General features: G+C 48.4%; 1 protein-coding gene across 3 annotated transcripts in view; it reads left to right on the top strand.

Moving 5' to 3' along the window:
• The first annotated feature begins 6937 nt into the window (after positions 1-6937).
• The window catches only part of slc41a1 (solute carrier family 41 member 1), a 20554-nt gene continuing 10575 nt past the window's right edge, over positions 6938-16916 (top strand). The window contains exons 1-4 of one of the 3 annotated variants that reach the window (XM_040204498.2): positions 6940-7155; positions 7998-8325; positions 8535-9668; positions 13735-13842. In XM_040204498.2, coding sequence (XP_040060432.1) covers positions 9189-9668; positions 13735-13842 — 588 coding nt within the window. In that variant the 5' untranslated portion in view covers positions 6940-7155; positions 7998-8325; positions 8535-9188. Of the gene's footprint in view, positions 7156-7359; positions 7682-7997; positions 8326-8534; positions 9669-13734; positions 13843-16916 lie in introns of those variants that run through there. The other 2 variants (XM_040204499.2, XM_078091678.1) reach the window with 2 other exon arrangements.

The following is a 16916-nucleotide window of genomic DNA, read 5'->3' as shown; positions in this document are numbered from 1 at the left end:
ACAGCGCTTCGCACACAGATTGCGAAGGGTACGTCAGTGCCGCCCGAGGGCCGCTCTCCAAGCGTCGGCATTTCTACAGTATTTCGGGAGGAAGAGCCGGTTGGCTCTCTTCATCACTCCCAGATACACAGCAAAGGACGTGAGGTTGCCTATTCATTCTTTGGGCTATTGGTAGAAAGCTTTGATGTCACTTTACATGTCAGCCCCAAGTATTTGCGTGTGTGTGTGTGTGTGTGTGTGTGAGTGTGTGTTCTCTCTACAGAAAGCAGCATTTTAGTTGAAGTTTTGAGTACGCTGTCTGAAAGGTGGTTTCCTTTTATTTCGTAAAGCATATTTGGCTTCATTTAGAAGCTCTACACAAAAGGGTTTGTTATAATCATACATGGCGTCTCCATTTCAGTCTCCATACTTAAGTACAGGATACTTTTCCGAACCGGCACATGAAGAAATTTGCATCATTGTGGTTTCATCTGGTGGCCCGGTTCATCCCGGGTTCGTCCCGGTTCGTCCCGGGTTCGTCCCGGGTTCGTCTGGGGGAGTCTGCATGTGTCTGCGTTGGTTCTCTCCGGCTTCTTCCTCCAGTCCAGTGACATGCCCCGGGCATTAGGTTTGTGGGTGACCCTAAATTGCCTGTGGTTGTGGTTGTTTGTCTCCGTGTCAGCCCTGGGATTGGTGTACCTCGTCTCTGGGCCGACATTGACTGGGACTCCCCCCCCCCTCCCCCCAGCAGTCCTCTGGGAAGGATAAGCGGCTTTCAAGGTGACTGACAGAATGGGCGTGTCACCACCGCCTGGTTTGATAGAGAAGGAAACGTTCAGTGGACGTATCGTTAAACACAAGCACGGCAATAAATCATTAATCCCACATGGATGGACGCACACAATGTCTAACTCCTCCGTGGACAAAGCAAGAAACGGCTTCAGTCTCCATCCGTCAATTTTCCATCTTTCCATGATGTCTGTTTGGTTTAAATGGGTGAGCCATGTGCTGCCCATGGGAGGTGATTCTTCACACACACACACACACTTAAAGGAGGTCAATCGGTGTGACTGGTTGTAATTGTGTAGCACGTTGTCAATGTTGCAGTGTCTGTTTGTCTGAATGAGTAACTTTTTTTAATCATGCTACTGTACGAACATTCGGAAAGGTCGCGGCTCAGAGCCCGGGGTCAGAGGTCAGGACGAGCACTTTCCACCTGCACCGATCGCAACTGGTAATGGCGGAATAGAGCGTGCAGGAATTGGAATGTAAGCCAACTGGAAGGTGCGTTATTGCATGCTGGTTATTGGGAATGTGTGAGTCACCACATGTGCTTATCTAAGATGTTGTGTTGCCATGATCACAGAAACAAACCCAGAGCCAAAAAGAAAACCGTGAGTAAACCACAGCACTCCGTAAGATAGCAAAGAAGGCAGCAGATTAGCTCGCTAATGATAATGTGTCTTATCTCCCTCTGCTGGAAATGAGCTTACTACAAAAACGGCATTCTTACATAATCACCAAGCGAAACGTCTTACACTCTTATTTTGAAAAAAAATCAAAATAAGAGTGTTTCTTGTGTAACGTTTGCTGGGTGAAAGTCCGTCTGTTTGTAACTTTGCAATGTCAGCACTTCTGAATTCTGATATTTGATGAGTTGAACTCTTCTGATAGCGACGCCGGGTCAGTGGCTCATCGCCTCAAACTGTGACGCTCTATGAATAGTTTCACTCGTGCGTTGTATTTTCAAAACAAACCTCTGCGTTCACAGGGAGCAGGTTTGGTGGGCGAAAGAAAAGAACGTTTGTTACATGAGACGTAAGTAGGTACGGCTAAATAATAAGTAATGACAAAGAAAAACTGCTGGTTTTGACACGGACAGCGGAGGACTGGGTGAAAGTCCCTCGTTTGTTTCAGCCACAATCCACAATCGCGTCCTCCCGACGCCACGTTCTCCAGATTGAGGTTTTTCCTCAGTAGGGCTTGCACATCCGCTGTCTTTAATGCTATTCACAAAGTCTATTTCCACGTTTTCTTTCGGTTATTTCAACGGCACAATCCGCCCACAACAACAATGGCCTCCTGCCGCCTCTCATGTGGAGGTCAGCGTAGCACATGCTTTCAAAACTAGCAAGAAAAGCAAAGAGCGGTACTGACTTTCTCAACGTTTGCCGGGCAACATTTTAACCGATGGTGTATCCGACCAGATTCCACGCATGCTTTCGCTCTGTGATTTGTCTCCAGGACTCAATGAAAAGGTTGTTTTAATGCAGTGATATAAATGCCAATAGGAATGTTGATGAAAACTGCAACATCTAGACGTAGTAGTAATAAAAAAGCCCTAATTTACCCAACGGAACGAAGTGACCGCATGATGAGAGAGAGAGAGAGAGAGAAAGAGAGAGAGACATTCATTCTGAGTGAAGGTTTCCAAGTCTCCCCCCCTGACATTCTTCTGGGCTCAAAGAAGTCCCGGGACAGAAGTGGCCCGAAACTGGCACAGACCGCCTCGGCGTTGCCAGGGACCGCCACTCTGGGGCCCAGCGGTGTTTTTCTCGTTTTTCACCTCACTTCCTCGTTTGAAAAAATCAAAAAGAAGGCCGGAGGATCATTAACATAAAATACTGCTCTGTTTAATAGTAGTTTAATCTGTGTGTGTGTGTGTGTGTGTGTGTGTGTGTGTGTGTGTGTATCCTAAAACGAATCCACGGTGACCTCCACATGCAGGTTTCCAGTTCCAGAGGCAGCAAAGCCGCCCACAGCACCGCGGGGCCTCCGCCATGCTTCACCGTGAGCACGGCGTTCTGTCCGCCATCGGCTTCATTCTTCTGCCCCAAAGCTCCAGTTTTGATTCGTCGCTGCACAGAACAGAATTACGAAGCTTTGGTGGCTTATTTACATGGTTTTCAGTGTTTACTGCTGCAGGTGTGTGTTCGCTCGAGGGTTTTTCACCGCTTGTCTCCTCGGGAATCTGGTGGTTTCCTCTTCCTGCCACGTCCAGGAAGTGCAGCCACTGTTCCTCCAACCGCATCTGCAGGGGCATTTCTTGCTTTTGCTCTCGTCTTGTGGCCTCCTCCTTGATGCTGCTGATCTCTGTTGTGAACTTCATGGACCTTTTCTATTGACTTATTTATAACATGCAATCAAACGTCCCTCTCAACAAACCCCTGGCACACCTGAACTAAGGTAGCCCTTGATTCGCTGCACCGCGTGTCCCTGAGACAGAGGGTTGAATCATTTCCAGGTTTGAAGATGCTTGTTAAGAAGGGGTTGATTATAATAATAATGTAATACAATTAATTATATTACTTTTTTCACTCCTGCTGTTAGAAGACATGAAACTGCAGTTAGACTTTGAATCAGCGCCGGCGTCTGTCGGAACATTTCCAGTTAAATAGTAGCTGTTAGCTGAAATGCTGCCAAAAACACATCCTGTCCAATCAATGAATGACAGAGATGTTAAACTCAGATGTGTCTTTGACTTACATTACACATTTAAGTGTGTGTGTGTGTGTGTGAGAGAGAGAGAGAGACATTGATTCATAATAAAAAGCAAATTCAGTATTTGGAGGATTAGCCTCATTTTGACTTATTGATAATCATCAAAGCAATTCTCGGATGGATGGAACATTGAGGAGCGCTTTCGCTATTCTAAGATCCTTCCCAGTGGCCGTGTAACAGAACCACTGTACTACTAACGGCTAATAGATGTAAAAAAAACATTTTTTCACATTATTGCTGTGTGAAATCATTTACACAGCCAGTCCTCACATCCTTTACTTTCGTCTTGAAACCCCCAAAACAAGAATCCTTCTCTGGATCAACGTGATACCATCTGTTGTGTTCCGTCTAAATTCCTACGTATAATAGACCCCTCTTTCTAAATGTTCTTTGTAGAAATGCCGTAAGACGAGACAAATGAGAAGAGTCTTCTCTGCGTGGTGCTTCACCTCATAATCACAGGAACCCTACTAGAAAAGATGGGCGGCTCCAGATACGGACCTTCAGCCGGCAGGTGCAGTCGCTGCGGTCACTTCAGGTGCGGCTGGTTTGTGATGCATGGAGTTGCTACAGCTGCCAATGAAGGTCTGTCTCCAGAGCGGTTCACTACTCCCCGAGCGAAAAGATGGAGGCAGAAACGACGGCTGGGCTGATGGAGAAGCTCCTTCTTACCTGAAATGTGGTCAGAGCAGAGCAGGGTGCCGACGCCTTGAGCTGCATGATACCTGCTGACCAGCAGGGGGCGACTCCTCCAATTGCTAAAATAAGTTTTTGGACGAAATGACTTCTCTCTTGATGTTTACCTCAGAAAACATTGTAAACATGAGTTTATGGCCTAAACTGCTTGTTTAACCAATTCTTCCATGCAGCATGATGTTCAATTTGTAAATTCGGATCTCGTATTGAGCAGAACAATGCAGGGCGTGCTACTTTGTGATTGAAAGATTGCTGCCGTGACTTATTACTGCTCGCGAGACATTTTGCACTGTTGATATTTTCCTGTTGAGTGAACAGAGATCTGTTCCAGGTATCAGAGTTAAAGAGATCAAATCGGCCCGTAATAATTGCTTTTCCGTTCTACGTTCAGCAAACTATAGATAATAATAATAACAGATAAGTAAATCTTCTTTTAAACCCCTAACAAATTAAATGTCACACATTCCTAGAAATCAAGACAGTAGGAAATATTTACACAAACAAGTGAGGCATGAGAACTAAAATGAATAACGAACTCCGGCCCTCGTGTACAGTGTTATCAGCGCCGTGGCCAACCCACAGCCATACTTCAGCTTACAACCTATTTACTAATTAACTTAATTGAATGGACCGACTTTCCTCTTTCTATCATGGACCAGCAAAAGTCAAAACAGCAAAAATAAAAATTCAGTGACTACGATGTTGATGTGTTGGGCATTATTGGTGTGTGCATTATTGCTGCGCTGTAGCAAAGCGTCGTGTGCTGTGATACGGCCGAGTGCAGACTGCCGATACTACGACTGTTTGAAATCACCCTGATGCCAATCATTGTAACGTAGCGAGGAGTTTAACAACCGCTGGCGTGGAATGTGAACGCTGAGTCGGAGAAGCTACGTCATCTGTGATTTCTTCCAGTAACTGTAATAATGCGTGGTGGCTTAATCCGTAATCCGTCACATTACATCACATCACATTACATTACAGGTTATTTAGCTGACGCTTTTATCCAAAGCGACTCATATTATTTTAACCCATGGTGTTTTACTTTTTTTTTTTTACATTTTTGATATAGGGTCAAAAAAGCTAGTCTTGCTCTGTTCAAATATCAAGTTAGATTTGATACCAGCATCTCGACAGAACACTTCTAAACACATTAACATCTTGTTTATTCTGCGTAAAAGTACATTTACTCAAGTACTGCACTTCAGCACAAGTTACTTGTACTGCTTTAGTGTCTCATTTGTATCCTTCCTTACATTTAGCCTCACGTGACAAATATTTTACTCCATATTGACTTTAAAATACGGGCGGTTTCTCCGCAGATTGAGACTATTAATACAACATATTATCAGTCATTTAATTGTGATGGTTGGTTTGTCTGCTTTGGGCTCCTGTAGCAACATGGCGGACTGCGAAGAGGACTGTCATGTCCAAGTTTGTCTTGTCTCTATGTTGATTTCCTGTTTTATTTTGAAAAGGAACCTTCCTCTCGTTTCAGGCCGCTTGCCTCTTCCCCCCCCCCCCCCCCCCCCCCCCCCCCCCCCCCCCCCCGTGCGCCGGTCCGATTGTCTTCTCGGGCCCTGATTGTTTGCACCTGTGACCTTCCCCTGTGTGTACATGCCTGCGTCTCCCTTTGTCCTGTGCCAGGTCACCGTGTCCCTCGTACCAGAGGACTCGCCAAGCAGCCACTTGCCGTTGTCGGGTCTTGTGACTTGGAGACTTTGTTCATGTTCGATCTCAAGTGTTTCTTTAGTTCCTATAGATCTCTTTTGGTTTTCAGGTTTATTGTAGTTTTTCCTCTTTCAAGAGTGATTTTCATTCTGGGTGTTTTTGTAATAAACTTTTGCCGTATGAGTCGTGCGATTGGGTTCATGTCCATTGTCCGGTCGTGACAAAGAACCTGTAGATATGAAGGGCTCAATAATACCAATGAATACTGTGAGAGATTTGAATATTATGTTCCATCTCTCTTGAAAAATGATCCCTTTTGCTTAAATACTGTGGTATAAGATGAAGTAAAATATCTTCATCTGCCCGAAAAGTTACTTATCTTTGTGTTTCTGTTTTCTTTATTGCCTCCAACAAAATGTTATCGTGTTTGTTTGCTGAGCTTTAACTAAAATATGTTACCAGTTACACAGAGCACTGCTAGGCCTTCGTGCTAAGCTAACTTTGCTTCTTGCTGGTACATTTAGCCCAATGCCCTCGGGGCGATGCTGTGGCTGCTGATGCTGAGCCGCCGTATAGCAACGGGCAAACAAAGCTGAGGGGAGCGGGGTCATCTGGGGACAGCGGCTCCTCTCCAAGGGCCGGACCGATACGCGATGTCTCTGTTAGATAACAGGTTTCGGTAGGTTGCTCCCTGCTCACCAGACGCTTTACGCTTGTTGAAGTGGCGGTTCGTGTGGTTTTCGGGGTCGTTTCAACCCCCCCACCCTTACGTAAGGCGTGCGTTTATTTATTCTCCGTGTTGAAGGATCATTGACCGGAGGCCCGGTTCCACGGCACCGACGTGCGTGCGTGTCCATTCGTTCAGAAATCTGTCGTTAAATTCAAACTTCTGTCCGTGACCCCCTGGTAGTAAATTAGCAGGCGTGTGCGGGAGACTGGCACCGCACGGGCACATTATTTCCACACACGTGGGGGGGGGGCAGAGACTCAGTGTCACCGGCCTACCGTGCAGGGGAGGGCCCGCCGCCCCGGGACGGGGTGGGTGATAGACGCGCATGGCGGGGGCCACTGGTCGGGTGTAATGTGACCGGGTCGAATGGACAGAGACTGGGGGGACGATACCGCAGGAGAAGCACGTGTTTAACCATTAACACCCCCCCCATCCGAGGAAGCTGTGCGTCAACCGGTACCGTGGGCTTCTTAAAGGCGTGCGCATCGCTGTCGGAGCGCGTTACCAAGAGGTGGAGGCTTACGCGCAGCGCGTCTCCCTTACCGACCATCACCTGCTGCTCCCCGGGACGACACCAGGTAACCACCGCGGGGGAGAGGGGGGGGGGCTCTTTCCTGACGTCCCGCTGGGCCGTCACACAGTGCACTATTGCTATTTTGATTGGCGGGTCTCATAGAACCGAACAAGCGACCGGCTGCGCGAGAGAGAAGCGTTTATCTGACGGAACGCGTCACTTGGCGACTCAAACTGCCAAGTTGCCAAGTTGCCCCCCCCGCTTGTACCCCAGGTGACCGAAGTAAAAAACAGGGCAGATGAGTTGCGCGTGGCGGAAGCGCGAGCTCCAGCCCGGCGTCGGAGCAGAACCCCCCCCCCCCCCCCCCCCCTCCCGTGACCTCGTCCCAGCGGGCAGTGGAACAGAAGAGGAGGGTCCTCCTATTCAGCGCTGACCAGGGGAGCGCTAATTTACGCCTTCGCCATGTTGGGTTCGGGCGGTGTTGGTCCGGACTACTAAACAGAGGGCTGCTTGAGCGCGCGGGGAGCCAAACGCTGCGTGCTGATGTCGCAACACGCAGGCGGGATGGAAGCCGCGTCAAGCCGGCAGCGGTACGGCAGGAAACGCACGCGTGGGCTTTCAAAATAAGAGCCCAACTGACAGCGTCCCGTGACAGTCTTATTTCGAGTGTCATGCCGAGTCCAACGTTCGCGCGTGCCGAGTTGCTGTTTGTTTGTTCCGAAGGGTCGAGAGGAGGACATTTTAAAGGTCTCACCGCGTGTTAACCGCCGCTAGCTTGACATGAATATTACCAGCGTCGGGTTTATTTTGTGACATCTGTCGGTCTGGAGTGGAAAGCTCTCATATACATTTATCTCTACCGACCATTCCCACGTTGTTGTTTTTTTTGTTTTTGTTTCTCCGTAGATTAGTGCTCGTCTGACCGGAAGCGGTGCGCTTAATTTGAAAAGCGGAGACCGCGAGCGCCGCCCTCCCGACGTCAGTGGCGGAGACTTGATGTTCTTGTGGCCCTCCTGCTGCAGGAGATGTACGCAGCACCTCAGATGTTGGTAGAAATAGTTTCAGCCGCCGGGAGGGAATTTGGCGCTGGATGAAACTCTTTTGAAAGTGTTTCTTTGGGCTCAGTCCTCACGTGAAGTCCGCGGAGACAGTTGCACGAGCGTCCCTGCGAGGACACTGTGTGACGTTCAAGGGTTCGTTTTCGAGATTCTAGCAGTTGTGTAATATTATTGGGGTGAGTTCACATTTTTGTTTGTGTTTTCATATGCGTCTAATATCCTTGTAACATTGACATGTTTTGTTATGTTATGTTTTATTTTTTAATTAACATTGATCAAGGATTTCTCTTTGCTCGCTCGATTGTAGTTTTCTGAAAGTGGTTCACATTGAGGATTTTAGTATTCTAGTAATTTGGAATAATCAATGAACGTGCTCTCTCCCCAGGTGACAGCCCCCTCTACTTGGAGAGGAACCTTTTCCCGCAGGCTGCAATTCAATCTTCATATTGCAGACCTTTAAATATCTGACTTGCAAACCTCAAAGCAGCCACGTGTTGTAAGGAGAGACATTCCCAGCCTGACCAGTCTGCCATGATCAGTGGACTGCGAGCATGACCAGTCGGCGCTGCCATCTTCCCACTTCGGACCTCTGATTCAAATTTCTTTCCCCGCAGCTCAAGCGAAACTTTCCGAGGACTGTTTACAAGTGGCTGGTTGGGGATTTATCTGGCAAGTCCCCTCTTCTTTTCCCTTCTTCGTCTTTTGTTTTCAACTAGTATGCCACTTTTTTTCCGCCAGTCTACCCTAAGCACCTTGCAGTGAATGGAGAACATACTGGTTCTGCTCCCGAAGCACCGACAGGAACACAGGCTCAGCAGAACCGCGGCTGCGTGCGGCTCGCCAAAGTTTTTTTTGCTCCAGTGCCGTCTTCTGCCGGTCTTTAGTAGCGACCCCCAAGTCCCTGTCAGCCTCTTTAATGGGATAAATCAATTGGACTGATCAGGTCCAAAACCAGATCAGGTGACCGATTCCATTGTGACTTCCCCGAAAACAAGCGGACCCTTTCTTGTCAAGCCAATTGTCCTCCAAAGGCGTCCGCATGGTACTTTGGTCGAAAGACAAACTCCCCGACGTCGACATGTCCTCCGGGGCCATTGAGGCGAAGATGGAGGGAGGGCCCCCGTCACTGCCCCTGCTTAACTCCAACGGCTCCGTCTCCCCGGTGATCCTCGCCGCGGGCCCCGAGGAGGTGGGCCCGGACACCGGCGGCGAGTTGGAGCTCACAGAGGTCACGTCGCTCGCAGAGAGGGCCGGCGAGGCCGGTGGGGATGAGGAGAGGTCGGAGATTGTGGTGGCGATGGACTGCCGGGCCAACGCCAAAGGTCAGAGGGAGGAGGACGCCCTGCTGGAGAACGCCAGCCAGTGCAACGAGAGCGACGACACCAGCACCGACCAGAGCCCGGAGCCGCCGCCCCCCCTCAAGGAGACCTCCTTCTCCATCGGCCTACAGGTGGTCTTCCCCTTCCTGCTGGCCGGGTTTGGGACGGTGGCGGCCGGAATGGTGCTCGACATTGTTCAGGTGAGCGATCGCCAACACTTCCTCTGCTACATAGTGCGCATGCGGAACTGGGAAATCCAAGTAAACTGGGTCAGTTTGTTCTTTCTTTCTTTTTGGATCGCAGCAAAGGGCCTAAAGACCATTTATACCAACGGCAATAGAAATGTCATTAGTTCAGGTACTTGGGGAGATGGTGGGAAGAAAAACAATATTTGACTCCTACCAGAGAGAAGCAAGAGGAAAATAGCTCAATATTCTGCTAAATATACCGTATGTTCAAGCTAAATGGAAGGTGCTCTTAACAAGATGAGGGGAAGCCCCTGGGCTTGTTTAAGCAGCACTTAAGAGAAATTAGTTTAAAACACAGAAATACCAATAGTAGAATGACCTTTTAACCGCACACGCCTGAAGGAAGCCGAGTGATGCAGGTTAGTCGAACCCGTGTGACCGAACTGGTTGGACGCGGTGTGTCTGTCACAGCTGGTCCGTCTGCCGTCATGGGTTTGGTGATGGGCGTCACACACACACACACACCGTAGGGATATTTACATGAGCTTTCTCACCTACAAGGCTAAAGGATGGCACATACTGGTGCACCGTGTGTGTGAGTGTGTGTGTGTGTGTGTGTGCGCCCAGAGAGCTGCTGCCTCCAAGGAAACACACGAGTGCGTTCAGAAGTTCTCTTTTTACGGTTGATTTACTGTCTTTGGACCGGAGTGCACGTCCCAGGGTGTAGGTTTGCAGGCCAAAGTCACGCTCGTGTGTTTCCTCAGAGTCAGCTTATGATGGAGATAAAGCTGGAGGCGTCGGGCTGCCAGCCGACCGGTCCCGGCACATTGTGTACACGCATACCGGTGCCAGCATGGTAGACCCGGGAGAAAACACAGGCAGGCAGGGAGGGGGCAGCGTACTCTCATTCGAGCACCTGTGATGGCATCTCGCCACAGTCGAGTTCCGAGTGAGACGAGTAGTTAGGTATCTCCACTAAAGCAGGAATGCAGAGGTTTGAGGTCAAAAAAGTTTTCATGCTGCCTCAACTTGGGCCCCATGCTGCTGCAGTCCCTCCAGTTTCCAAAACACACAGTGCACTATTGCTCATTGGTGGTAAGGCCGGGGAGAAAAAGGGAGACACAGAACCTGTCGTCAGCCGTGGTTTTGCCGGAGCGGCCGAACCATGAAGTAGCTGCAGGCGCGACGTGAGACTCGACTTTCTGCTGGACGCGATCGTTACAGATGGTTCAGCTGAGCATCCAGCAGGTTTTCTCGCATCCTAATTCCCTTCTTCATGACACCGGGGAACGCGAACTCCTCTAATCCCCCCCTCCCGTCCTTGCAGGAAGGTAATTGTCTCTCTCGCTCTCATTCTCTCTCTCTCTCTATGCTAAAAGGAGCCTTGGAAACTCCACTGAAGCCTTTATTCAACGCCCTCGCCTGTACTTGAGTTTTAGACCGGGGCATTTTTGCAACACTTCTTTTGAATTTCACCTCTTCAACTTTTGACCATGTACAGCACACACACACACACACACACACATCCGAACAGAGCTCCATGGCCTCGCTCTCATTTGGGGCCTGGCCTAGAAAGGTCCGTCCGGGCTGGTATAGAGGACGTCGGCATACTCTGCCTAGTGACTTGGCAGCGCCGTCGGCCTCTTTGAGCCGGGGCTGGAGACGGGGCTCACTCGGGTGACCCGCGTGGGTGGGAAAGGTCAAGAACTGCTGGTTTTCCCTAGAATGCCAATGTCAAAGGCCAACGTGGCGTCACTCGGATATCAAGCCTCTTTGCAGCGGAGACCGCAAACCAAGAATGCAACTTGTCGGCCCAGTGCTCTCTAACTATCACTTATGTGTCTGCCTCAGTTTCTAGCCGTCTGTGGACTTAAACACTAAAATGAAGCTCTGAAAAGGTGGTACACCTCTTCAGAATGGCCAAAAATACAGGGAACAGTGAACATGAAACAATAAGGGTTCAACACACCGGCCCGCTCACAAGACACGTGGCTGGTTTACACACGGGAGCCACGACCCAGAGACTGGGCTTATTCATCATCCGGCGGCTGGCCCCTGCTTGCCCCGGCCCATTTAACCGCATTGGTCTTTCCCGTCATCCAAAGATGGCCCAACGAGCCTCATCAACAACAGCTTTTGTGCCGCTCCAAACCCTGGTTGACATTTCGCTCCGTCCAGAGTCCTTCGAGGGTCCCGGGTTGCGAATTTGCACTCACGCCTTGTCGGATATTTTAGGCTAAACCCACCTTCATCTGTCCTCGACGCCAACAACCCGCATCTCGGGCTCCATCGGGGCAAAACTTTTAAGAGCTTCGGGGGGGGGGCCTCTGGTTTAAAAGGGAAGCTCACCCACGACATGACCCATCTTAAAAAGCAAAAAACAGAGAAAATATCTTTCCCGAGGTAAACTGCTAATGCAGAAGTATTTTCTAATACTGAGATTTTAGAGCATGAAGATGCATTTTTTGGAAGATGAGTAAGCAGACAACTGTGTAATTGACCCTCCCTGTCCTGCAAGTTGTGGCATTTGACGGATGATTCGATGTACTTTAGGTGTTTCTAAACATAAGCCTATATTTCCTTCAATGCATCAAGACTTTTCTCAGCTTTTTGGGCTCCATGTTCAAGAACTCAAAGTGAGACGGGCTCGGGTTCGTACTGTGGGTAGAATATTTCTGTAATGCCAAAGAGGTTCTGTTTCATAGCTGCTGTTCCTCTCTCAGGTTCGACTCCAGTGCGGCCATTACTTTTGCCCCCCCCCCCCCCCCCCCCCCCCCGGCTATGTTAATTTTACCCTGCACGGCATGCCTCTGAGGCCTCTGAGGCCAACATGTGCCACCCCCTCCCGTGGAAACAGACACCACCTGATTTAGTTTCTGTGCCGCTGCCCGAGTTGCGTCCGCATCGCGTGCTATCCGCTTCAGCTCGCTGCTCCGTACAGAAGAAACGGCAATCGCAGATAACGTTGGGCCTTGTTGCTCAACCGGGCAACCCATCCCGTGCGGGGCTTTCGCATACCAGAGCTCCTATAGGTCTGCACACAGAGGTACTGGGGCCGTCCAGTCGAGTTCCTGGAACCGAGGAGGTGGCCACGAGGAGGGAGGGAGGGAGGGCTGGCTTGGCTCATGGCCAGCGTTCCATGGAGACAACAACATATATCACCACGGGGGAGAAAAAGAGGGTGATAGGGGAGTGAGACGGAAGTACAGAGGGGGAGAAAGCTTGAAAACACGCGGCTGTGAAATAAGAGAAGGGCGCTCACAAGGCTGCCTGGCAGAGGGCAGCGCGCCGGGCCGGGGCGCTGGCTCTGCTTGGCCCGGTGACAGCGAGGGGATTAGACGGGGGGAGTTTAACCCACACTGGGGTTTTGGTGCCACGCCCCTACAAACCGAGACCGTAGACCACTGCCCTTATCTGTCCCGTACATCTGGAGGCGCAGTTGGAGCGACGTAGTGAAACAGAAACACAAGCACGCTCACGTGAGAAAGATGGGGGGGGGGGGAAGGGAACCAGTGTTCGGCAACTCCTCTGTTTTGTTGCTGGAAACAGAAGGCGGCGAACCTGCTATCGCTGCGTGAACACTGACGTATCTCGCACTGATTGGCCGGACCACATGCGGAGGTCGCCTGGCTCTCACAATTCATCAATTCACGGCAAAATATACCGTATGTTCAATTCCTGTCCAATCAGTCAAGTCTCAGTGGACACTATGCAGAAACCACTGAGGGCACATATGGCACATTCTACCACAAAAGGCTAAAGTGAAACCGAGGTTTCACAGGGGATCCAACACACGGCCCGGCCAGCAGCCAGGGTGGAGGTGACTGAGGGGCAGGTCTAATAACACCGTCTTTAAATGTTACAATAGGTTTAGCTGAAGGGTTCTCTTGCAGGTGCGAAGCCAGACACCTGCCAAAGTTGCCCTTTAGATTTAGCCGGCCTGATGTGTGTGTGTGCCAATCCAATATGTGTGACGTCATTACGTCAGTGTTGTGTCCCTGATATATATTTCGCTACCTGTGCTCTCTGCAATGACTATAAAGGTGAATCTAATCTTATTTTACGGTGGTCATTGCAGCACTGGACGGTGTTCACGGAGGTGTCAGAGGTTTTCATCCTGGTGCCGGCGCTGCTGGGACTCAAAGGCAACCTGGAGATGACGTTGGCCTCCAGACTTTCCACCGCGGTAAGAAGTGTGTGTGTGTGTGTGTGTGTGTGTGTGTGTGTGTGTGTGTGTGTGTGTGTGTGTGTGTGTGTGTGTGTGTGTGTGTGTGTGTGTGTGTGTGTGTGTGTGTGTGTGTGTGTGTGTGTGTGTGTGTGTGTGTGTGTGATTGTCTTCGCTTTATCATCCGGTGGGACGTCCGAGTCCGTCAGTGGGGGACTTTTCTGGACTCTAATTTCCCTGCAACATTTTCTAAACCGTTTCAATTGATTGTGGCTGTAAACTCTCATTAAAGCTGATTGTTGTTGGGATCAGATGTCATTTTTCCAGATGAGCATGCAGGTTGGTTTTGGCTGAGTATTTTGTACATCTTTGTTCATCTTTAGTTCCTATCCTGGTATATAGATTACAATTGGGTGGCTCAGGAGAGGAAATAATGGTAATCTTTGTAAACCTTTGTGCATCTACCAACAACAATCACAAAATAATAAAATCAGCAAAGCTATCTATTCATAACCATGTTCCAGGTAAAAAAAAGCTGACTCTCGGAGCGTCACACCTCCAGGGTTGGATCCTCTTTAGCTCTTTTAAAGTCCATCTGCGGCCAGTGGGCCAAGCAGGCTCATTGCCCGTCGCTCACATGTTTCACTTGGGGATTGTTTATCAGCCAAATGATTTCCCTTTTTTTCCCTTTTGGTAAACGGTCAGATGTGAGTTTGGCCTGACTGGGATTGACAGATTGGGATCGGATGCTGGAAATAGTGAAATTATCATTAATGCCGGCTGCTCGGGTTTATTCCCCTGATCTGAGGGAGTGTATCGTGATAAATGATCTCTTGAATCTCGTGTAACTACAGCGATCCTCCGGCTATCCTCATTTACATTTTACAAAGCTGCTTTTTTTTTGTTCCCACAAGTCCTCCACCTCGTCCGCTGACACATCTGTTGTCTGCGGCTCGGCTGTGGCCCATGAGGCCGTTCTCCGAGCTGACTTGGTCCAGTCTATGGTCTGAGGGGTCAGCGACCTAGCTGCACACCCTGCAGTTATGGAGGCACAAGAGAACGAGTCCAGAGTCTCTCTTACGCGCAGCAATCCTCACATTCTTTCCTGTGTGAAACCGATGACGAAGCGGTTTAGCAACAGAAGTGTTTCCCTAAATGTCTATAGTACACTAATCTGTCAGAAAATCCACATGTGCAAAATGTCTTAATCCAAGGGGAGTTGTTGAATAATTAGGACCAGTAAGATCACAATGGCTTTTAATGAGTTAAGGAGTTGAAATCTTCTAACACTTCTAAACTAAAAATAGAACTGCAACAATGAATCAGAAAGTTAGTCAAATATCAAATGAATCGGCAACTATTTGGGTTATTAACAAATCACTTCTAGCTATTTTGCTAAATAAATTCTAATATTTACTCCTCTGTGACAGTAAACTGTTTGAGTACTTGCGCTTCGGGAAGCAATGATCCTTTTTGTCGGAGATTTTACGAACCAAACAAGTAATTCATAAACCCAGAAAGTAATTGCTGGAAGAGTATAGTGGAAACCAGAATCTGATCTATGTGGTCAAACCTTTCAATAACACTTTAATTCTTAACTCCTGGCGCTTTCACAGACACTCATCAGACTTCTCTGCTCTCTGTCTGTCTTTAACCACCGCGTCCTGTTAGACATCTTGTGTGTTTTTGCGTGGCGTCCGGGGGAAACAACACGTCTCTGATCACAGCGATTTGGGATCGACAAACGGTTCCGGAACATTGAGTGGGAGCAACTTTTGAATTTCCTGATATATATTATATTGCATCGCCTGTGAGAGTGGCACAAATAAAATTGTTAGACTTTTATTCACAAATGGTTTATGTGTTGCAGTCGTGTTAAATATTGAACTACAAGTTAGTTTTGTGTTTTTGATTATTGCATTAAATCATTCTGGGATCTTTGCTGAAATCAGTCGGATCGCCCCACCTAGAACATTTTCCACCACCACCGGTTGTTGGTGTCTGGAACCTGTGGTGCTTATTTTTAAGTCACTAAACATTTTAAAATAAAATGTTATACCGTGCAACAAAGTCATCATGATATCATTTCCTGCAAACACAATTTTTGCAAGAAATTGGAGTTAAAGTCATTTTTAGGACTTATTAGCGGGTAGAATAACTTTTCAATCTCTTATTTTTCACAACGGTCCAATTTGTCAAGCTCCTGTAGTTTAGAAACCAGCATGAAAAATGATTCTCACGTCAATCATCCCAAAGTAGGCCAGAGCGAGGCCCTGCGACGTGGCCCCAGCGGGACCACGTTTCTCTCCGTGCTGCCGCTAATTATGAGCAGATTAAGACCCCCGCAAGTTTCATAATGTGCTTATTAGTGAAAAAATACAGTAATCCCAGTGACTGGCTGGCCCTTGGAATTTTTGACTCGCATGACCTTTTCTAATTTTTTCCTTTTTTTTTTTTAACCACGTTGTCAGTATATCGCCAAAACGAGTGTTGTCTCGTCATTGTTTATTTGACCAGAGGGTATTTGCAGTTGTTTTGTCACTTCCATCATGTCCACTCTCATGTTCATGGTTCTACGTGTTTGAATACATATTTTTTACTTAAGCTCTGAGTTGTGCCTGTTTTTACCGTTTTTATCAGTTCGCAACGTCTTTTATGTGTATTACATCTTTTAATATGTAGATATATTTACATATATGTTGACATGTCTGCGGGTTGCAACATGTTGCAAACATCCGATTTGCTCTGAAGTAAAAAGTTTAGTGTCTTGAAAGTGTCTTGATTGAAAACGTAGTGATGTTTTTGAATAGTTGCAAGCCTTTTTTTTTTTTTTCTCCATTGTTTTGTTTGTCATCCATTCAATCGCTTAGACGACAGTGACCCCGACCAGAACACCGCTAATCCAGAAACACACACACACACACTCGTAGCCGAAGACCCGGCGTCATCGCCATCACACATCATTGCGTAACACCAGGCGATGCCTCAGAGAATTTCTCCGCTCATCCGTACACTGAAGCGTTCTTGCATGTTGTTGCTCAAAAAGGTCATTTTACAATGAACTGCGCACAAACTCTTTGACTCTTATTGCACAA

This window comes from Gasterosteus aculeatus, chromosome 17, assembly GCF_964276395.1.
Source record: "Gasterosteus aculeatus chromosome 17, fGasAcu3.hap1.1, whole genome shotgun sequence".
NCBI classification, from domain to species: domain Eukaryota; kingdom Metazoa; phylum Chordata; class Actinopteri; order Perciformes; family Gasterosteidae; genus Gasterosteus; species Gasterosteus aculeatus.
Note: the sequence above shows the minus strand (reverse complement) of the source record. Positions and strands in the feature narration are given on the sequence as shown.